Source organism: Protopterus annectens, chromosome 9.part0 (genome assembly GCF_019279795.1).
Source record: "Protopterus annectens isolate FY-2018-M chromosome 9.part0, PAN1.0, whole genome shotgun sequence".
NCBI lineage: Eukaryota > Metazoa > Chordata > Ceratodontiformes > Protopteridae > Protopterus > Protopterus annectens.
Window position 1 is genome coordinate 696,890,690 of NC_056743.1, and position 24,653 is coordinate 696,915,342.

General features: G+C 42.9%; 1 protein-coding gene across 1 annotated transcript in view; it reads left to right on the forward strand.

Moving 5' to 3' along the window:
- The window catches only part of LOC122811461 (proteasome subunit beta type-8-like), a 376,079-nt gene extending 351,995 nt beyond the window's left edge, over positions 1-24,084 (forward strand). The window contains exon 6 of the mRNA XM_044083316.1: positions 21,281-24,084. Within this exon, the coding sequence (XP_043939251.1) occupies positions 21,281-21,369 (89 nt within the window). The 3' untranslated portion in view covers positions 21,370-24,084. The remainder of the gene's footprint in view (positions 1-21,280) is intronic.
- Positions 24,085-24,653: the final 569 nt, after the last annotated feature.

A 24,653-nucleotide genomic window follows, 5' to 3' on the forward strand; every position in this document is an offset into this window, starting at 1 on the left:
GGGCCAGGCCAGGCTCAGGGGGAGGATGCCCCCCCCCCCCTGTTGTAGAAGAAAGTAGTAGTCCACAAAAACAACAACATTTGATTGGCCAAAGAAGAGCCATAAAGATGGCAGAGTGGACTATTAAGAATAAGAAAGAAATTATGTATTGTTACTATTATGTAAAAAGCCCAGAATTTCCAGACACAATATATACAAAATGATTAAGAGAGAAATTAGAGGAAAGAAAAATACTTCCGCAGGAAAAACTGTCACAAGCTTCAAATAAAAATTTGCTTTCATTAATACAACATATTTTTGAAAAACAGTATATAGATCAAGAAACTTTGATCTCTTTGGAAAAAGAAGCCTCTGAGGAAGTGAGAAAATATAAACAACAAAACCTGGAGATATTTTAAAAATATAAACAAGAAATATGGACATGTAAAAGAAAGAGAGATTTGATATGGTGCAATATTTATGCAAAGGAGAAAGCCAAGTTAACTAATATACAGAAGGCAGTTTCAAAGATATTCAAAGAAAAATACAGGCAAAGGCATTCAGATATGGAAAATTTCACAATACAAAAGACTAAAAGCACAAAGATTTAATGTAGAAAAGATGATTAGTAAAGTAGAAGTTAAAGAAATAGAAGTTGAAGTTATGGAGTGCCTGCAAAGTGAAGGATGTAATCTAAAATAGACTACATCACAGCATGATGGAGTGAGCCCCCAGAATAAGGAAAAGCAAGAAGATCAGGAGACGTGAAGAAGAAATATGGATGGGGAAAGGAAAAGATTTTATGAGGGAACGTAGTTTCTTGCTGATGCTGATCAGGGATGTCTTCCGTTCTTGGGATTTTACTCTTTTCTGTACTAGTTTCCTACTTCTGTTGTATAGCTTGTTCATGGCAGGGGTCCACCAGACTGGTATCCTTTTCTTGGAGGAATGAGTCTTGGTTTTGCTTGGGATGGCACGATCCATGCATTCTTGTAGGTGCCTGTAGAGTGCATTAGTAAAGGATTTTGCAGCTTGGACAGAGTTGGCCTTTAGCATGGGGGCTTTGAAACTTCCCACCTCGGTCTTAAGTAACGTGAAGTTTGCTTTTGAAAAGTTTTTCACAGTGGTTTCTTTGACTGGGGGTGGTGGCAGAATATGGATATCCAGAGTGATTAGTTTATGGTCATATCTAACCAGCAAGGGGTTGACCTCCAGTGTGGAACACCGGTCGCCCATGTTGGTGATGACCAGGTCCAATATGTTGTCACCTCTGGTGGGGGTGTTGACCAGTTGATCCAGGGCGTTTGAGTTTATAAATTCTAGGAAATGTTGGGCAAGGGAGTTTGTACTTGAGTAGTTCTCCCAGTTAATGTTTGGGTAATTGAAATCACCCAATATCAGGGTGTTTGGTAGGACCTTTATGTTTCCCAGTGTTTCCAGGAATGTGGAGTGGGGGTCCTGGGACATGGTGGGTGATCTGTAGCAAGCTATAATTTGAATAGCAGTTTTGCCCATTGTTAGTTGCACGTGGATGATGTCTGAAGCATCGTGCTGTGCCACTAACCTGGAGGTGTGGGTATCCTTGAGGAATATGGATACTCCCTGCATTTTGTATTTCGGTCCGGGTTTTGTGGCCGAAATGTATGGTATGAGTTGTAGCCTGGTAGTGCTGGGGTGTTCTCTGGAGCCTTAAACCAGGTTTCTGTTACTGCACATATATCGATTTTATCCATACTGAGGAGTGCCTCAAGTGCATACATTTTGAGGTTTAGACTTCTGGCATTGAGTAGCATTACCTCAGTTTTTTGTTATTTGTGCTATTTATGGTGGTGGGTTTGTCTTTTGAGCCTTGCTTAAAAAAGGCACTATGGGGGTGGCAAGAGCCTTGGCCAGTATTCGAAAGCCTAAGGGTGACAGGTGCAAGCCATCTCTAGTAAAGCAGCATGGCTTGTCGAGCATGTCATCCCAGACTGACAGACACTGGATCCCCTTTGAATGACACCAGAAGCCTAGCCAATTGTTGAAATTGATAATATTTTTTCTGTCTACCATGGTATCATTCTTGGTGAGGGCAGGATGCTACTCAGGTTCAGGGTCATACCGGCCAGGGCTATGTGATAAGAGAGCTCCTCTATGTCTCTTTTCATGTAGTCCAAGGAGGTACGGCTCAGATCATTCACACCAACATGGACAATGACAGAGTTATATTTGTACTTGTTCTGGAGTGACCTGAGTGCTTGTGTTATGTGGCAGATACTGGCACCCGACAGGCAGCTAACAGTAACCTTCTCCTTGTTCAGCCTAATGAGTGGGACGTCAGTGTGCCTGACTATAGAGTCGCCTATTACTAGTGTGTTGGGTATGTTATTTTGCCTTAAGGGCTGTGATTGTGTGGCACACTGGTTTTGTGAAGTATGTGTTTCATGGTTTGTGTTGGGAGGTGGAGGTTGCTTGGATGTCTGCTTTGGAGGTCTCTGTTGCTTCTGCAGATTTTTATTTAGAGCTTCCGAGTATGTTTTCATGTATTTATGTGTGTTTTCTACCGGTGCTGGTTTCATAGGTCTATGTGAGACTGGTGGTGTGATGCAAGTAATTCCCTTCTCCTCTTGACTGCCTGGTCCAGTCTTGGGTTGAGAGAGCTTAACCTCCAGTTTGGCTGTATAATTGCATCTCTCGCATGTATTAGTGTTTGGTGGAAGGAGGAGAGGGTTGTCTGTGTACATGAGGCAAATGTAACATTGCCTCAAAGTGCTCAAATTCACCAGCTGACCAGAGAGTACACCTGAAACTGCCCTTTGGACATGCCTGGATAGTTACAGTGAGCTGTTTTACTGATTGGCTGGTAAGGTTGAATAAAGAGCCTTGTCCTTCTCTACAGTATAGGGGGTGTCTAGTGCTAAGGTTTATTAGTGCTTGCTATAAGTTTTGAGCAAGTGCCGGTATGAGAAGTGAATGGTTTGAGTGCTTAAGTTGAAAGTTTGTCTAGTTCCAAGGGAAAAATTGAAGAATAGACTTTGTGGAGCCGGGAATAGATATACCCTAGCTAACCGGCACTGCCCGGCATGGAAAACCGCGCAAATGCGGGTTTTATAGCAGGGAAATTAAAGAGATAGATTCTTGACACAGCTAAAGAATGTCTTGTGGTTATCTTTGGAGTCCATGGCAATTTTTCTTTCAGCTAATTTCTAAGTAGCAATTCTCAGATCTGCTCGGAGTTGGTGCAGAATGGCACAAAATACACTGAACCGACCGATATAGCCAACATCCTGGCAGACAGGTTCAGTGCAAACTTCACCCCCCTCTCACCCCCAAAAGGGCCCATAACTATACCAGAAGAATGGAGTGCCCCTGAAGTCACAGACACTCAGGTTAAAACAGCCCTCTCCAAAGCCAAAAACACAGCATCAATGGGACCGGACGGTGTCCCAGGCTGCGTCCTACATGAGCTCAAAGATGAACTAACCCCTCACCTAAACGCACCTTTCCAAAGGCTATGTGCCCACAGAGTGGCACACAGCAATGGTTATTCCACTCCACAAAGGTGAAGCCACAACGAACCCCAGGAACTATCACCCTATAAGCCTGACTAGCTTGGTTTGCAAAACTATGGAGCGCATCATCATGGATCTCATTAACAGAGACATTGGAAACCTCCAAACACTGGACCCTACCCAGTTCGGCTTTAAGGGCAGATCATGCCTCCTAAGCCTGGTGGACTTCTTTGAGACAGTTACCAAGGCTATAGATGAGGGAAAGGTGGTCCACACAGCCTACCTAGACCTTGCAAAGGCCTTTGACACCATTCCCCACTTGGGTATTATAGACAAGCTCACCAGCCTGAACATAAACCCCTACATCATGAGATGGGTTACCAACTGGCTCACGGACAGAACCCACATGGTAAGAGTTGCAGGAGCTAGGTCTGACTCTAAACCAGTTACAAGTGGCGTTCCCCAGGGCTCAGTCCTAGGACCCCTGCTGTTCAGCATATACTTCTCAGAGGTACAGGCAAGCACAGGAGGACTATGGCTGACCAAGTTCACAGACGACTGCAAACTAGGGGCTATAATTGACTCTCCGGCTGACACAGACATCCTCCAAAAGGGTCTCACTGAGACAGATACCTGGTGTCAAAACCATGGCCTCAAGCCAAATGCCAAAAAGTGTATAGTCCTCCCCTTTGGAAAAAACAAAGTACCCACAAACTACCACATAGGTGGTAGCCCCCTAAATACAGAAGATGTAATAAGGGATCTGGGGACCCAAGTAGATAGTAACCTCTCCTTTGATAATCACATTGCCAACGTGGTTAGAAAAGCCTTCTATGTGGCCCACCTAATCACAAAAGGGTTTGCATCCAGATCGAAAGAAGTTATTGGGCCCCTCTATGCATCACTCATCAGACTCAGAGTACAATTCCCCATTTGGGATGTACCTTGCAAGACACCTGCAACAACTGGAAAGACCACAGAAGTACCTCACCAAGAGAATCACTGGCCTCAAGCAGATGCCCTATGCAGCTCGACTGAAAAAACTCCAGCTGTACTCTGTTGCATACCGCCTACTCAGAGGTGATCCCTGCCTGACATGCAAGGCCATGTCCAACCCAGAATTGATGGACATGCTCCACCTAAAGAAAACCATATCCCCTCGAGCCACATGCTCCAGGGATCTAAACCTCACCACAATAAATAGGACGTGCTGGAGGGATAGATTCCTGTCCCAGAGACTTCCCATGCTCTGGAACAAGATTCCAGTCTACATTAGGCAGAGCTCCTCGCTAACCCTCTTCAAGAGAAACCTTGAGACGAGTGGATGGGAAACAGAAAGTTTACCCCAGGGATCACTTCAATGGCTCTGCTGGACAGAGGCACAGGGAACTAATCTAAGGGGTGGCGAAGTTAACGATTCGCTAGGGCTTATAAATGCCTTCGGGCAGATAGCCTAGTACCTACCTATGAACCTATACGGTGTAATATTTATGTGAAGGAGAAAGCAAAACTAATACAAAAGCAGCAGCACCAAAGATATTTGAAGAAAAATATAGGCAAAGGAATCTGGATATGGAAAACTTTACAATACAAAAAATAAGAAGACTAAGAGGAAAAGTAGAGAAAGAGATTAGTAATGGAGAAGCCAAAGAAATAGAAATTGAGGTAATGGAACAGTTGCAAAGAGAAGGATTCAGTGTAGAAAATCAAATGCAGAAAGCACCACAACAGGCTAGAGCAATGGATATCCAAATTAAGGGGAAACCAGTGGAACAGAAAGCAACGGGTCAGGTGCCATATCAAGATATTTTGGAGCCTTCCACAGGAAACCAGTGTAAAAGTTCACTTGAAACTAGACAGGAAGGAAAGGGACAGGAAACCGTGGAAACTCTGATGCAGTCAATGTTGAGGAGTGATAGGCCAGTGAGTTTCCATATGACAAAACAACAGATGACACAGGATGAAATTGAAGAAAGTGTGCCACAAGACGATGTTATAGAACTTTTTATAGTATGTCCACAGGAAATGGAAAACCAGGGATGTGCCCTCAGTATGGAAGAAAAGGAGTTAAGAGAAGAGTTGCTTGATTTAATAGACAAAGACAGATATATCAAGATCAATGAGAGAAATAGACTGTAGAAAGTTAATAAAACCCCAAAAGTCAGAAGCTCGATAAAACAAATGAACACAGTAATTAGGACTGTCCATAGAGATCCATACGATATAACAGAAGTAAACAGAATATATTACTGTGCTGCTAAATTAATAACTGATACAATTATACCACAGGAACATAGGGTAGCAAGGGAAAAGGGGTGGTGAAAGCAAATACCATCATGGAAATATCGAACAGAGAAAACTATAAAGCAGCTAAGACAAGAAGTGTCATTGTTAGAAGATTATAGAAGAGGGAAAAGATCAACAAAAATATTAAGAAAGCTAGATATGATAAAAGCAGCATGCAGTATTAGAACAGACCAGGATCTGTTATGCACTATTGGAGATAAACTAAAAATTTCAAAACGGGCAGAAAAATTCAGAAGATATGAAGATAAATACATGGGAAAAGCACAAAATAAGCAATTTACTGATGACCCAAAAAAGTTTTATAGAGAATTGGGAAATAAGGTAAAAGGAATTGATAGGCTGCCAAAAAAAGAGGACTTAGATACATTTTGGAGAAGTATCTATGAAGATCCTGTGGAACGTAACAAAGATGCTAAATGGATAGAAGAAGTAAAAGAAAGAATAAGATGTTTAAAGGTACAGGATATGAAATGGGATGAAGTAACAGCCAGGGAGATTGAAACAAAGTTGAGAAAAGCCTCTAATTGGAAAACCCCAGGTCCAGATGCAGTACCTAACTTTTAGCTTAAAGTATTAACTTCTGTACACGAGGATCTAGCCATGAGTAAAAACTATTTATATGCACACCCCGAACATACACCGCACTGGTTAACAATAGGAAAAACAATTCTCTTAAGAGTGAAACCTGCAAGCTACCCTAAAAAGTATAGACCAATAATTTGTCTTCCGACGATGAATAAACTATACTTGGGGATTGACTCCGACAGAGTTTATAGTCATTTAGAAGAAAACTCAGTTATGGCAGTAGAACAAAAGGGCAATAAAAGAAAGTCATATGGAACAAAGGATCATTTGTTGTTAAATAAAGTTATAGTGGAGAACTGTAAGAAAGGGAAGAATCTAAGTATGGCATGGATTGACTATAAAAAAGCATTTGACAGTATCCCACATTCATGGATAAAAGAGTGCTTAAAATGTATAAGATACATCCTACATTGATGGATTACATTATTATAACCATGAAACAGTGGCAGACCACTTTGCAATTAAGCCATTATAAAGGACAGATTATTATCCCAGGGATAAAAATCCAAAGGGGATATTCCAGGGTGACTGCCTGTCACCATTGCTATTTTGCCTCGCTATTAATCCATTAAGCTGTTTACTTAACAGCTTAGATCATGGTTATAATTTGGCTTCTTAGAAAACAACAAAGTCTAATGACTTATCTTCTCTTTGTCAATGATTTAAAATTGTATAGCTCATCAGATGAGGAACTGAAAGCACAGTTGCAGGTTGTCAAAACTTTTTCAGATGATATTGGAATGTCATTTGGTCTTGATAAATGTGCAAAAGCAACCTTTAAAAAAGGAAAATTGTGGCACCAGGAGAACATCAGTTTGGGACAAGAATGTGATATAAAAGAACTTGAGCAAGAGGGGGTGTATACATACTTGGGAATTGATAAAGGATCAGCAATAAAACATGAACAAATGTGAATAAAGCTTAGTAAGGAGTACTTTAGAAGACTTAAATTAATCCTGAAAACAGTACTGACACCTAGGAATATTATCCAAGCTATAAATCAATTTGCTCTTCCTGTCCTAACTTATAGTTTTGGAGTGATTGACTGGTCCCAAAAAGTGTTGGATAGATTGGATATTACAACAAGAAGGATGCTTCATGCTCACCAAATGATTTATAAAAATCAGTGTATACCAAGATTATATATTCCCTGATTCCCCATTCTGAAGGAGGGATGGGCCTCCTTGAAATTGATTACATGTATAGATCTGCAATCGTGGGACTCCACACATCTACATCTCACAAGATCCAAATGTGGTGAAAGTTTTGAAACATGAGGAGAATAAATCTAAGATTATATCTCTGCTTAATTTAGCAGAAGCATATCAACGTCAAACAGGAATGGAAATCAAACCAGAAGTGGATAAAACCAGGCAGCAACTGAATGTGCTAAAAAACAAAAGAAAGAATATAAGGTGAAGGACCAGATGAGAAGGCAAGAAATGTGGAAAAAACATAAATATATTGGAAGTATAGAAAACTTCTGGAAGAGCCTCATGTTGATTAAGAGCGAACACAGGAATGGTTAAGGAGAGGTGCATTTACATCAAGAAATGAAAGGTTAATATTGGTAGCCCAAGAGAGTGTCCTATGTACATGCTGGTTTACCAAGTCCATTGAACATGTGGGAGAAACAGACATATGTAGGTTTTGTGGAACAGAATTGGAAACAGTCACACACCTTATTGCTAGTTGCGACTCTCTAATGGCAGTGGGACTGTATACTGAAAGGCATAATAATGTGGCGAAATTGTTACACTGGAGATTGTGCAAACATTATGGTATTGAAGTGGCTGAAAAACGCTGGAAACATGAGCCATAGATAATCCTAGAAAATGATGATGTTTACATTACATGGGATCACCCAATGCCAACAGTCCAAAAGATAGATGCTAGAAAACCAGATATAGTGGTCCATGAAAAGAAGACAAAAGTAGCATTGATCATTGAAATTGCCACACCTATTGACTACAGTGTCTTGCATACAGAGAGACACAAAGTCATAAAATACCTCGATCTGCAGGCTGAAATGAGAACCATGTGGAAGAAAGATACCCAGACAATTCCAATAGTTGTTGGAGCAACTGGTTTTTTAAAAAATAATTTACAATCCTATTTAGATATGTTACCAGTTCATGTAACACCATACAAATTGCAGAAGGAGTCATTACTGGGCACATTATGGGTGCTGTGAAGAGCACTTTTGGCTAACATCAGAGTGAAACAATACTAATTTCATGAACTTTAATCGTACTTTGACTTGGGAATGGGGTCCATTTCTGTTATGGTATTAGAAACCCAAAAGACTTGGAGAAATTAAAAAAATAAAAAATAAGGCAGGGATGACAATGTATGTCTGTATGCTGCTAATTTTGTGATGAATGACACATTTGTCTGGTGGCTGGTTGATTGTGTGATGAGTGACTCATCTCTGTCTGGTGTGGCTCAGTGGCCTAGGGAAATTAGCATGGATGATGGTGTTGATGGTTTGAATCTGGTAGCATCCACATCTTTTGCATGTGAAGTAGTCATATGGTGGTATTCCCACAGACTGTCATAGCCCTCCGTCTGTTGCTTTAAGAAAGCTGGACAAAGTCAGAGAGAATGGGGGACAAAGGGCTAAAACGACAGATGGGCATTACATATGCTCTGATTAACTTAGAAGGTAACTAGTATAACAGTGGGTTGCATCAGAACAGGATATCTGCAGGATGTAAAGTCCGTCACTGAAATGCGTCTGTAGTCAGTACTGTTCAATGACTGCATTATACAATATTTTACCGGAACACCACAAATGTATGAGGAACAGGACAAACATATGGGGCGAAATCTGCAAAAACATGTAGAGTGAGAGGTATGCAGACTGTCACCCTGTGTGTGGTGTTACTTTATGCACCCTAGTCACATACTGGGTACAGACAGTACACAGCCTGGGAATGCCGTGTGCAATTTCAGGGATGTGCTGTACTGTGGAAACAGGTGCAGCTGCCAGTGTCTGTAGCACACAAAATCCTGGACTGGAGTACAGGTAGCTCTGTCCTGGAGTCACCTTGTAAGTACTGACAGTCCCACTGGGCGTGCCCCTACATTTAGCTAAGTTGAGCGCAAGTCTGTTACCTCTTCATCACAAAGACCTGCTATGTGGAAATACATCTGTACATACAGCTACGTATACATATCTGCCTGTCCCTATCCCCTTTTCACACAGATAAATTCATAGATTCATAGATTAGTACTAAGCTAACTGCCCTTGTGAGCCATTTTAAGCCTAGCCAGTTATCCCTTAGGTTCATAGGTTCATACTAGGCTATCTGCCCTAGGGCATTTATAAGCCTAGCCAGAGTGTGTATGGCTTTCGCCACCCATTTTAAATTAATTTTGCTATGCCCTTTTTCAATGTTAGTATACTGTGCCTCTGTCTAACAGTGACACAGAAGTGATACCCCGGGTAAACCTACGATCTCCCATCCACTCATCAAGATTCCTCTTAAAGAGAGTCAATGAGGGACTCTGCCTAACTTGGACTTGGATTTTATTCCAGAGTGAAGGGAGCCTCTGGGTTATGAATCTGTCCCTCCAGCATGTCCTATTTATTTCAGTGCTGAGGTTTAAGTCCCTCGAGCACGTAGCTCGATGGGATTTGGATTTTCTGAGGTGCAGCATGTCCATTAATTCCGGGTTGGACATGGCTTTATACGTCAGGCACAGATCGCCTCTGAGCAGGCGGTATGCCACTGAGTAGAGCTGGAGTTTCTTTAACCGGGCAGCATACGGCATCTGTTTGAGCCCCTTGATCCTCTTGGTGAGGTACTTTTGGGGTCTTTCCAGTTGCTGCAGGTGTCTGGTAAGGTACATCCCAAAAGGAGCATTGTACTCAATTATGGGCCTCATGAGGGATGAGTAAAGAGGCACGATGACCTCCTCTGATCTAGATGTGAATCCCTTCATGATTAGGTGGGCTATATAAAATGTTTTTCTAACCACTTTGGCCACGTGGTTGTCAAATGAGAGATTGCTATCAACTTGGGTCCCCAGGTCCCTAATTACTTCTTCTGTACTTAATGGATTACCACCTATGTGGTAATTTGTGGGCACTTTGTTTTTGCCAAAGGGGATGACTATGCACTTTTTGGCTTAGCTTGAGGCCATGGCTCTGGCACCAGTTGTCTGTTTCTATGAGGCCCTTTTGGAGGATGCTTGTGTCGGCTGGAGAGTCTATTATGGCGCCCAGTTTGCAGTCATCTGCGAACTTGGTCAGCCACAGTCCTTCCATGTTGGCCTGTACCTCCGAGAAATATATACCGAACAAGAGAGGTCCCAAGACTGAGCCTTGTGGGACGCCACTTGTAACTGGTTTGGAGTCTGACATGGCTCCAGCAATTCTAACCATGTGGGTTCTGTCCTTGAGCCAGTTTGCAACCCATCTAGTGACATAGGGGTTTATATTTAAGCTGGTGAGCTCGTCTATAATGCCCAAGTGGGGTATTGTATCAAAGGCTTTTGCGAGGTCCAGGTAGGCTGTGTGGACCACCTTCCCCTCGTCAATGGCCTTGGTGACTGTTTCAAAGAAATCAACCAGGTTTAAGAGGCAGGATCTGCCCTTAACAAAGCTGAACTGGGTAGGATCCAGTGTCTGTAGGTCCCCAATATCTTTATTTATGAGGTCCATGATGATCCTTTCCATAGCTTTGCAGACCAAGCTCGTCAGGCTTATGGGGTGATATTTTCCAGGATCCGTTGAGGCACCACCTTTGTGGAGAGGGACCACTGTTGCTGTATGCCACTCTTTGGGTACATATCCTGTAGTAAGGCTGAGATTGAACAGTAGTTTTATGTTTGGGTTTAGCTCTTCTTGGAGTTCATGTAGGATGCAGCCCGGGATACTGTCTGGTCCCACTGATGCTGTGTTTTTTGCTTTGGAGAGGGTGGCTCTTACCTGAGCATCTGAGATGTCCGGGGGGCAGCACTCTGCTGGGATAGATATTTGCCCTTTTGGTGGGGGGGGCAGAGTTTGCGCTGAACCTGTCAGCTAGGATGTTGGCAATGTCTGTGGGTTTGGTGTATTTTCCCACAATTGTGGATGTCCCTTTTGTTCTTGTACGCTGGCATTAATATCCTTATTCTCCAGTCATCTGGGATAAGCTTTTCTTTCCATACTACTGTGAATACCCTCAAGAGCCATTTCTTCCCCATCTCTCCCAACATCTTGCTCATACCTGCTGTGACCTTATCTGAGCTAGCTGTTTTCCCCAACTTCATTTTCTTTAGTGCTGTTCTTACTTCTTCTAGGGTGTTCTCCCCTTCTTCTTTCACTGTAAGCTGTGTCTGGGGCAGTGTAGCTTCTGAGGGGTTTTCTTCATTCAGAAGTTGCTGAAAGTACTCTTTCCATCTGCCTTTGATGCCCTGTGAATTGGTGAGCAGGTTATTGCTGGCATCCCTTATGAAGGGTGTTATCTACTTTATCTTTCTGTCTCTTTGCCATGTAACCTGATAGGTTTCTTTGTGCTGTCTATCAAGTCACTTTCCAGAAGCTGGTAGAGTGCCTCTGATACCTTGCTCTTTGCTATTGCAATTCCTAGTTTCTTTGTTAACCAGCCAGTATTCCTTCTTACTCTGTTCCATCTTTTCTGCCTCCCACTTTTTCCTGCACTCCTCCTTTATTTTGATGACTTACTGGACTTCTGCATTTTACTTTCATCTTTTTTTTGTACCTTATTTGCATAACTGGCTGAACCGCATATCTGTTCTATGGACCTGACCTCACACATGCTGTTTGGAGGAGCAGACATTCTTCTTCAGCTCCACCTATTTCCTCTTCTTTCTTGGGTTCTAGAGCCTTGGATAATTCCTTGAACGTTTGTGCTTTCTCTCCAGTTAACTTCCATTTCTTCGGCCTAGTCTCTGTTGAACTTAGAGCCTTCTCTGACCACTACTTGTGAATGATTGTGGCCATCAGTGGTTTACGCTGTGGGCCAAGTGCTTCACTGGGGAACTGGGGATGACTTTACAATCTCTGATTCTACCCCAGTACCTTTCCTTACTAGGATGAAGTCTACCTGAGGTGCATGTTGGCCATTCTTGTATGGGGTCCTGTAACAAACCTTCTTGCTGAACCATGTGTTGGCCACCATCAAGCCATTTGCCAGACAGAATTCTAGAATGGCGTCTCCTTTATTCCTGTTGCCAACCCATATGGATCCAAGCAGTCCTCATTTCCTGTACTGTCTGTCCCAGTATGTGCATTCAGATCACACATTATCAGCACCAGTTACTGCTGCTGTTCTTTATCTACTGGCCATTATGCTACTATTTTATAAAATGGTAATGTATAATAAGTACACATACTAATTACATTAGTATATTTTATTCAGTTTCAGTTCGTCAGACTTATCCAAGTCTTCTACTGACACCATGACCCCCTGCCTGTACTGTGATTTGTCTGCCATCATCACCATATTTAGAATGCAGATTGTGGTACAGTTAGGATTGGGAAATCTACCCTTTTCCTCACTGTAGTGCGATCTCGGAGTTGGTATATATAATTTGCAGGGGGTTTGGGGTCACAGGCGGCCTTGCCCCCTGCAGAAACGTAAAAAAAATACATACTTGCAAATTATATATACCTACTCCCAAGAGCACACTACAGTGAGGAAAAGGGTAGATTTCCCGATCATCACTCTACAGCAATCTGCATTCAAAATATATATCTTATTCAGTGTTCTGAGTTCTGATCTTGTGCACTCTCGCTGTTGTAAACATTCATTCTTATCTCTGTTGTTTAAATTTCTGTGTTCTGTTAATTTGATGAACTAAAGCAGCTCTATATATACATTATATATAATATGCTGCTTTGTTAACCCACTAACCCACATACACACTGTAGATATTCAGTGAATACTCACATTCCTTATTTCCATGAAGATGCTGTACTTGAACCGCACAGACATCATGCCCATTAGCCACACAGTGACTGACATGTATAGCTGTTGACACAATCCCATGTTGTGGATACTGCCATAGACCAGGAAGCATGTGTGATAGGGAGGTATGGATCTTATCATTCTGACCAATATACCACCCCCATGCCTTGCTGGTACCACTTCCACCTGGCATACCACTGACATTTATGAATTAACACTGTAGTGCCTCATGGTGCACAAAAAACTGCATTACAGTAGGTGTTCTTCATATTTCACTGGTGCAGTCATCACATTTGGGTTATCCTGCCAGGGGTAGCCCTCATTCGGCCCAAATACCAGAGGGGTAGTATTTCTGCATCAGTTGCTGTCACTCCATGACTGACGTCAGGTCGTCAATGTTTTGAAAACAGGCAGCCAATGCCATTACATCAGTCTTTCTTGCTGAGGAGCCTGAAGCAGAAGCAGTTCGCATGAGTGCCGGTCGGCCACTACCTGAGTTTTCTTTTCTGAATTTAAGTTGAAGTCTTCTAAAGCTAAGTACCCCATTGGGGATCCTTTTTTCTTGCTCTAACCAATGTCAGAAAAAGTTAACAATTGTCTCACTTGTGGAAAGAAAATACCACACTGACACTTCCATTCTTACTGCATCACCTGTTTAGGCCCAGACCACGATGTCCCCCTCTGCCACTTTTGTGCTTTGTTCAATGCCAGAACTTTACGTTGTCAGGCCCTCATTGTAGCTAGTTATTTTCGCTCTCAGTCCTCGAATTCCAATGTGGCTTCGGTAAGCCATCCGACTACTGATCGTCTGAAAAGACGTAAGGATAAAGACATTGACAGACTGCACCGTTCCAAAACTGCCGACGACGCTTCCATTAAGCTAGCCATCAGTTCTCCGGTCCTCAGTGAGGAGCTTTCGCAGCCCCTGATGCCTGCTTTTGTGGATTTGCAGGCCACTACCTAGACCCTTTCGGAGTCCGGTATGCCGCAAGACTCTTCTTTGACTAAGGATCTTGTGGATGTCTCTACCTTGGATGGGTCTGGAGCCATTGAGCAGGCACCAGCTTCCAAGGAAGTACTTTGCACTACCAATACTCAGCACAGACTGATGACCTCTTTCGTGTCTTCAGTTCTTTCGAAAACTAGAGAATTTCTAAGGCCCAGGGTACAAACCACTCCCAAAAAAACGATGGCTCAAGCTCAGGCACCTGCTTCCTTGCCTCAGTCTCAAATGCGTAAAATGGCAGAAGACCTTATAATGCTTATTAGGGGATGCCAGGCTACCCCTTCCAAAAGAACACAACAGTCATGAAATCCTTCTATGTGGCACACCTCATCACTAAAGGCTTTTCATCCAGAAAAAAGGAGGTCATTGTCCCACTGTACTCATCCCTCATTAGACCCATTATAGAATACAACGCCTCATTTGGTATGTACCTCTCAAGACATCTGCAACAACTGGAAAGGCTGCAGAAATACCTCACTAAAAGAATCACAGACCTAAAGCAGATGCCCTATGCTGACCGCCTTAAAAAAAACCTCCAGCGATACTCTGTCACATATCATCTACTCAGAGGCAATCTCTGCTTAACATACAAGGCCATGTCAAACCCAGAGCTGTTGGACATGCTACACTTAATGAAATCCCAATCCCTCAGAGCCACATGCTCCAGGGATCTAAACCTTGTCATCTCAATAAACAAAACATGCTGGAGGGATATGTTCCTGACCCAGAGACTCCCCAGACTCTCGAATAGAGTGCCCATACATGTCATGCAGAGCGCCTCTTTGTCTCTCTTCAAAATGAACCTTGATGATTGGATGGGAGAAAGGAAATTCACCCCAGAGATCACGTCAGTCACCCTGCTAGACAGGAGTCCACGGAAGTAAATAGTGTGGGAAGAAATTGCCAGGGAATTGTTATGGCTATAGCGAAGTCACGGAACATCATTTTTCCCAGGGAAAAAATTTGGTGGGCCGTCTTCGGGAGTTTGCCATTTCCTCCACTATGGTGCGATCTCAGAGTTGGTATATTTAAGTAGGGTGGGTATGGGGGGCACAGCCCCCCACATGGGGGTTGTGGGCGGCGAAGTCCCCCACATAAATTTGTGTTTGTTTTTTTGTTTGCTGTTCCGTTTGTTCGATATTTTGTTGTTTTGATATCTGTATGATGAAAGAAATAGCATTCGCTATTTACATCATACAATAATATGATATAAACGCGGCTCAGCTTGTATAGGCCCTAGGGCCGATAGCCTAGTACCAACCTATGATAAAAAGAAATGTGTCCCCAGTATACCAACCCGGCTCAGCTTGTATAGGCCCTAGGGCCGATAGCCTAGTACCAACCTATGATAAAAAGAAATGTGTCCCCAGTAGTTTTATCTGAACTGGAGTCCAATGACTGATGCATCTGAATATGAAGATATGCAACCACTTTCTGCTAATGAGGATTCTTATGCAGAGGAATCCGTCCTTCCAGCCTCTCCACCCAAGGACTTTTCCTTTTGGGAAACCCTCCATACTTTAAGGGAGCATTTCCAATGGGAATGTCAGGACTATCCTTAGTCAAAAAAGAGACTCAGGGAATTCTTAGATCTACCACAGTAAAGACCTCTGGCCATTCCTCCTGTCCTGGACATTGTGGATTATGTTTTTATGGAATCCAGTCTGAATCCTGACACCCTCCCCCCTACTCCCAGGAAACCTGACCGGTATTATAGAGTCCCTGACTCTCTCAAATTTCTTTTTAAAAATCCTACTGCTGACCCCAAGGTAATCTCTCAAGGACCTAAAGGAATCAAAGCATCTTCAGCTAAGAATCCCACCCCCTCAAATAGAGATTCCTGGGCATTAGACAGACAGGATAAAAAAGTATAAACCTCTGCTACACTTGCTATTAGAGCATTACATTTTCAGTTCCACATGCTGAAATACCATGGAACTCCTCAAACAAAAAATATCTTCTTTTCCACCTTGTGCAGAAAATAGAGTTACAAGGGTTTATGCATTCTCCTAGGCAAGTAACTAAGCACACCTTACAATGTGGTTTTGACATCCTAGAAGCATTTTGCAGGGCAGCAGTCACTGGTTCGGTCCTTAGAAGGCATGCTTGGCTTACCATGTCAAATCCAAATTGGAAGCTCCCTTGAACAAGGCCAATTATTTGGCACCAAGACAGAAGAGTTCTTAAAAAAGCTTGAAGAAAAAGCTAAATCTATGCAGACAGTTAAAGACTTCTTACAGGTCCATTCACCGAGGTTCAGTAGGCATTGCCCCTCCAAGTGCTGGTCCTTTCCTGCCCCTTCCAGGGCAGCTCAGCCCAGACCTGACCCAGGGGAAGCAGACCCACCAGACAACAGTCCCAGGGATGCAAATTGTATTTCCTCACTTTGCCAACCCCAAAAGGGTTCCCAGATCTTCCTCCAAACCAGTGGGCAGAGGCCAGAAAGCAAGTCCTTTCCCTGCTCTCCATGAGGGCAATAGAGCATGTTCCTGCAGAACAGATTGACCAAGGTTTCTACTCCAGGCTCTTCCTGGTACCCAGAAAAGAGGGCACATGGCGCCCCATCCTAGATCTATCCATTCTAAACACCTTTCTGATGATACCAAAATTCAAAATGTTCACCCTCCAGCAGCTTCTACCTATGCTTTCCAGGGATGCTTGGTTAGCCACCCTAGACCTAAAAGAGGCCTACCTACACATCCCAGTAAGGGAATCATGCAGGAAATACGTACGTTTCAGGGCAGGATCTATGCATTTTCAGTTCTCTGCACTACCTTTTGGCTTATCTACTGCTCCCAGAGTTTTCACAAAATCTCTGGCTGCTGTCATTGCTTTTTGCAGACAAAGAAATATTCAAATGTACCCATACTTAGATGACTGCCTGATTCAGGCAGACAGTCAGGAAAAGCTGCTACAGCACCTGACCTTTGTAAAGGATCTACTGACCTCCCTGGGGTATACTATCAACAAAAAGAAATCAAAACTAGTCCCCACACAAAAAATTGTATTCCTGGGAGCCAGCCTGGACACAGCATACCAGATGGCATTCCTTACTCCAGAAAAACTAGCCTACCTGACCGACTACTTCTCTCAACTAGTCACCAAAACCCAGTTATCCGCAAGGAAAATCCTGCAAGCTCTAGGGTTCATGGCCTCTTGCATTCTACTCATTCCATATGCCAGACTGCATATGAGGAAAACTACAGTGGTACCTAAAAAGCCTTTGGTGTCAGCACTCTCAAGACCTGGAAACTCTTAGACCAATGATACCTTGTCCAAAGATTTTCTTTGGTGGGCAGCAGCATGCAACCACAACAAGGGACTTCCCTTTTCACAACCCCATGCCAGACCCTCACCACAGACACATCACACTATGCCTGGGGTGCTCACCTGAATGGCAGGTGCATTCAGGGCTAATGGAGCCCAAATCAAATACATCTGCACAGCCGCCAAAAAGAGATGTTAGCTGTTCAGCACACCCTGACAGCTTTCAGGCCCCTACTCTCCCCAGGGCCTCTACTGAAAAAAACAGACAACACCATAGTGTTGTGGTATATAAACAAGCAGGGAGGGACTCACTCTTATCCTCTCTGCAGGCTCGCCTTGACCCTTTGGCACACAGGGAGGGAGGGTGGCCTAATGGTTAAGGTGTTTGCCTTACAAACAAAAGGTGCAGGGTTTGAGTCTCACAAGGGATAATTGGCTAGGCTTAAAATGGCTCGCAAGGGCAGTTAGCGTAGTACTAATCTATGAACCTATAATCTATGAACCTCAGCCATGCTAGCACAATTCCTGCCAGGCTCTCTAAACTCTCTGGCAGACAACTTTAGCAGAAACCTGCTAGACCCACATGAGGGGCAGCTAGACTACAGAATCTTTACCCTTTTAACCCAGAAATGGGGCACCCCAAAGGTCAACCTCTTTGCCTCCCACTCCAATCATCAGCTCAGCAAATTCTGCACCAGGGAACCACACAGCAAGGCCTGAAAAGGTGGATGCTCTATCCTTCCAGTGGGTAAACCTCTCGGTCTATGCATTTCCCCCTCTACCACTCATTCAGGGATACTGCTCAAAATAAGGGAGGAAAACCCGAGGGCAATCCTGATTGCCCCAGACTGGCTATGGCAGCACTGGTACCCACTGCTGCTCAGCCTGTCACCCCTGCCACCATGGCACCTACCTCAGATCCCAACACTCCTGACCCAGAGGAATGGAGAATTCATGTATCCCCAATTGCAGACCCCCAGCCTGGCAGCCTGGCTTATTCCCTAAATTCTTCTCAAGCTGCCAGCCTAAGCAAACAAGTTCTAGATGTTATATGTGAGACCAGACCCCCCAGCACTAGAAAATCCTATGCTGACAAGTGGAAAAGGTTTTGCACCTGGATCCAGGCTAAGGGAGCTGGAATGGCACAGGCCTCCCCCCTCCCTCCCTCTCATCCTGGATTACCTGGCAGACCTACTACACAGGGGTCTATCTTTCTCTTCTATTAAAATTCATGCTTCAGCCATCTCTGCTCATTTCAGCACAGAGCCACCTCTCTTCTCACACCCTCTCATCAAACAGTTCCTAATATGGGCCAACAACTTAAGGCCACCCAGAAGAGCTCTTACCCCAGCTTGGGACCTTAACTTTGTGTTGTAAAAACTTACCCTGCCCCTCTTTGAACCTGCATCTTCAGCCGAGTTAAAATTTCTCTCTTGGAAGACAGCCTTGCTTCTGGCCATCACTTCAGCTAAAAGACTATCAGAGCTACAAGCACTTATGGCTGTAAAACCCTACATAATTTTCCATGCTGACAGGGTCTCCCTCAGGACTAACCCAATCTTTATGCCTAAAGTGGTGTCCAGTGTGGCTCTCAACCAATCCATTCATTTGCCCACCTTTTTCCCTAACCCACAAAAGAAGGGAGAAAGGATTCTGCACTCTCTAGATGTGCACAGCTCAGATTCTACCTGGACAGGACTATATATTTTTAGAAAAACTGATTCATTGCTAGTCAGCTTCACTGCAGGAGCAGAGGGCAAGGTCATATCCAAACAAACAGTCTCCATATGGATAGCATACTGCATCCATTTCTGCTACAAACAGCATGGGAAACCACCTCCAAAGGGGGTTAGGACACATTTCACCAGAGCAACCTTGACCTCTGCAGCTTTTCTCAGAGGGGTCTCCACCAGGGACAATCCTAGAGGACATCAGTTCATACCTTCACCAAGCATTGCCACCTGCCTATCTTCTCCAAATCCAGGGTAGGCTTTGCCACTGCAGTCTTGCAGGGCATCCTAGCCAGCCCCAAAGTCTTCTTGACTGCCTCCACCCTTTTCTTCAGCTTTGGAAATCATCCCAAATGTGATGACTGCAACAGTGAAACAGAAAGAACATAATACAGTTGTGTACACTTACCATAAATGTAGATGTTAGAGTGTATTCACTGTTGTAGTCCTGGCTTCCCTCCCTCCATCCCCCTAGTCTCTCTCTCTCTCTCTCTCTCTCTCTCTCCTTACAAGGAAATTTTGGTATTTACTTTCTACTGGTGGTGTTCTTCCACCATAACCTAGCTCCCTATTGGGGGCTCCTGACAGGGCAAGAAAAACTGATGTAATGGCATTGGATGCTTATTTTTATACCACTGACAGCTGACATCAGTCTTGGAGCAACAGCAACCGACACAGAATATTAAACCTCTGGTATTTGGTCCAACTGAGGGCTACCCCTGGCAGGATAACCTAAATGCGATGACTGCAACAGTGAATACACTCGAACATCTACATTTATGGTAAGTGTACACAACTGTACTTTCCCTTCTTTGTGTCATCTCCATGCCTTGTTTGTTTTACATCTCTCTCTGTCACTGCTTGACCTCTTTCTGTCTGTATGCATTATGAAACTCCCTTACCTTTCTGCCAGCACCTCCCTGTTGGTCTTTGTGTTTGTTGTTTGTATGCCCCTGCTTCTTTACTTCTGCTTGCTTTCTTCCCCCTGCCTTCTCCTTATATCCTTCCCCATCTATCCTTTACAAAAAATGGGCACCTGCCCAAGAATTTACCTTTCTGTGTCCATTTATATATTCCTCTGCTTGCACTTCCCCTTTCTGACTTTCCCTATACTCCTATTTCCTCCTCATTTCAATGAATAAAATGTCATAGAAACATTGCTGGGAATCCCTTATTGTGGCTCCCAGCCATTCTTGTGGCATTCCTTAAGTTGCACTTGTGCACATGTTTACTTGTGTGCATGCTGTATGCTTGCTACAGATTTTCAAGGTAGCTGTGGTCATGAACACAGCTTTCTCCCTGTTGGTACTTTCATTCCATGAGTGGGTTTGTTAATTAGTATGTGGGCTTTGAAGTTCCTACTTATAAAGTGATAGTTGCTTTCGAGCCACATCATGCCTCTCAGCTTATCTGCGGTAGGCCTTCTGTGGTCACGAAAGACATGTTTATGAATTTTAAGAAATTCTTTTCATAACCATTGCCAGTGGTTCTGTTTATTAAAACTATCAGAACCCCATCCTAATGTTAAAAAGCATATTTTTTGTACTGTGAGATTCCCAGTTTTTTTGCCCCTTAGTCTTCATGCTCTGTTTATGCATTCTACTTAGAACTAGGGCTTTCACGTTTTTGGAGAAACTTTTGTAATTATTTTAATTCACATGTGAACTGTAATTTCTGACATGTAGCATACTTGACTGGCAAATCTGATTTTCCAAAGAAATGTTAAAATAAAGAACCTTGCCGTTTCACACATTACAGATTTATCAAGCAGTTTGTCGTAATACACTTTGTTCTTAAGCAATGACTGCTGGAGTTGCAAGCAGTTTCTTGCCACATAAGTAGATATCTATTTATATCAATATAATTTCTTGGTTTACATCAGCTTGTTTATCGTAAAACACAGCACAAGCCATAGCGCTGAATACAGATATGCGTTTGGCACGATGTTGTCTCTGTATACTTCTAATAAGCTCTTGATTATATTTCCATTTTCAGTGTACCACATGAAGAAGGATGGCTGGATCAAAGTGTCCCAGGAAGATGTTGGAGAGCTACATGACAAATATGCCGAAGAGAAGAAATGACTTCCTGTATATAAAGATTTTGTAAATTGCCAAATGCTTGTCAAAATGGCACTAATATCTATTACTTGAGAAATAACTGCATTAATGTGAAAGACATCACAGAGTACATTCTAAGTCTAAGATGTTAAAAACAGTAGCATTGAATCAGTTTATGCAACTGCATGTATTTAAAATAAATCAATTTGCTAAGAAGTCTTAAATATACATTTTCCATAGCAGGTGTGCATGTATGCTTGCATGTCTCTCTCTCTCTCTCTCTCTATATATATATATATATATATATATATATATATATATATATATATATATATATATATATATATATATATAGGCCCATTATCAGTGTATGCAGCACTCCTTAGTGACCTGCCAGCACTGACACTTTCACAGTCATCAGATATGCTGAAGTAATAAAAGATGGTTCTTGAAGTTTCAAAACAATTTTTCTGTAGACTACTTTCAAGAGGCTCACTTTTCACTAACACTTAACCAAGTGCTGCGGCATGTTATAAAATTAAAATTGAAATAATTAGTATTCCCAAACGTCACCAAATTTACTGAGAGCCAGTGGAAAAAAATCAGTGCTGTAATCCACTTGAAATGCAATATGTTGTTCCCAGTGTAAAGATACAGATATTGTAATTGTGTGGGAGAGTTATCACCAACTTCACTTCCTAAATCCCCTTACTTAAAGATCATGTGCAAAGATGTTTTTTTTTATCATTTCTTTTCACGGTAATTATGTTGTCATTGTCTAAAGTGTGTTTTTCAGTTTTTAAATAATCCTTACTTTGGTTGCTTCACTGGAACCATATTTATTAACTTTAATACACTTAAGTTTGTATTTACTGTCATTGAAGAGCTGGCAGGACAAAAAGCTTGTAGTGGGTTTCATATTTTCTGTAATCTGGAGCAAGCTTCAACACAAAAAGTGATGCAGACTGTAGCAGAGTAAATCAGTAAATAACTAAATGCATTTATATTCAAACAAAAAGTAACCGGACTAATCCAGTCAAAGTACAAGCCATAGATGTCCTTCTGTTCCCATGATGCAGTAATCATAAGATGAGGGATTCCCCGCATAGGTGACCCGAACATGCGGCCAGTATACCAGGCCAGCATACCAAAGACTTAAACTACTGTTAGAAACAGCTGGCAACCATAAAAGTGACATCTGCATGTACCATCCTCGGAACTTCTCTGTCACCAGTCTGAACGAGAACTTCTACCATTCATCTGATTGCCAAAGTTATTCTACATTCAGATAAGTGCCCCATTGGGGAAAACTTTTATTTGTGCTTTTGCTACTGCATGCTTGTTAGAGGTTAATGTCATCCAAGAAGGACAAGTGCCACTGTGAAATACAGATTCCACACACAGGCAACCACAACCAGTGTCTTTTCTGTCTGTTTTCCAGTCACGACTACAAGGCATGTGCCGTTTGTCAGGAGTTTTTTCCTAAAACACTCCGCAGTCATCTGTCTTCCCTTAATATATATCTTGAGAACCAGAGACTAAAGTGACTAGCACTCGTATGGAAAGTACTTCACGTCCATTAGGTGAGCCCCCGATGAAAAAGTTAAGACTGTGCCTCTGATCCTGAACATCCATCTCCAGGCCGTTAAGGCCCGGAGCTATGTACCGTGCCTGGTCGTCGTCCTTCTGTAGGTACTGATTTAGAAGCCACTAATATCCTTCCCCATCTATCCTTCACCATGTCCACAGAGGCATCACAGACGTCTGCTATGGACGATAAGGGGGAACCACAGCTCACTCCATTGGATGTTCCTCACAATATCTCTCCTGCCTTTTCTATTGAGGTTTTGCTGATGCTGGGGCCAATAAGGGGGAACCACAGCTCACTCCATTGGATGTTCCTCACAATATCTCTCCTGCCTTTTCTATTGAGGTTTTGCTGATGCTGGGGCCAGAACTTATGTCTGCATTGTCCCATCCCTCCCAGCCTAGGGCAGGCCTTCCACTCAAAATGAAACCCAAACAAAAATGTGTCTCCCACTCAGGATCCATCCCCAGACTGGAAAGCTTTCTGTCAAGGAATCTTGAATGCCTTTCTGGCTAAGGACTTCCAATTTGCAAACTCTAGCATCTCCTGTCTCCCCCTCCACCCAGGAGTACTGCTGTTGAACAAGAGGTCTGTGAAGAAGAGGATTCATCTTCAGATGAGTCTCTGGCCTACTCCACTCAAATTGACTCTTCTCTGGGTTATCCCCAGCTTGAAGTTGATTCCAACGGTGGAGACTCTCCTGAAGAGGATATTACATTTGAGGAATATACCTCCAGAATGAGGGAATTTTTCAAGTGAGGAAAGCTCATAGGTTTCGGAAGTACAAAATAGATACAATGACCTCTTACAAATAGACTCTCCTGCCCCCTCAACCATCCTGTCTATGTTTCTATCTTTTCAAGATGCCTTTCTTGCAACATCCAAAAACCCTGACTCTCAACCTCCTGTTCCCAAAAGGCTAGACAGGTTCTATAAAGTCACTGAATATACTTTACTGTAGTTCTGTCATTACGATGATTCACATACCCTAGTTTTCTTCCTAAAGTGAAAGTCCCATGACAGACAACTATTACAGCGTTGTATCCACATTATTAATGTATGCTAATCACTGTACATTTTATTGGGGCTGTTATCCTCTTCTTGTGTGCTTTTGTTACCATTTACTTAAATATAACTTCATTTAATTATTATTATTGAAGTCTTATCTAATTAACTAACTGACTGGTTGTGCTTCTTTCTGGACATAGAAGTGGAATAACATGCCATGCTTTGCAGCTATGTCATGCCTCGAGTCCAAAAGGTAGGGCTCCAGCAGTCCCAATTTCGCATATATTAATGGGAACTGCCAGAGCCCTATGCCTATCAAAAGGGGAATTGGACCTACCTTGCCAGAATAATTAAGTGTTGTACATTGTTAAAGCTCGACATTGTGCAAGGCTAAATTATTAGATAAGTACATTGTACTAAGTCAGAGTCCCTGCAATACAGAAGTTCCACCAGTATGTGGAACTAGGTACTGCAAGCAGTGCCTAGTGAGAAGTCAGACTGCTTGCAGTACAGAGTTCCAAATATAGGTGAAGCTGTAATGGAGCTTTGGAAAGGTGGGGGGAGAGCAGGGACTATGCACACACATGTCAAGGTATAGTACAAGCTGTCTCCTTAAACTACTGTAAGGATGGCTTAAGATGTCCTGATTTCAAAAATGGATTTAATTTCCTCATTGGCTAGTGGTTTCACAAGTTCAGTAATGCAGGCATGC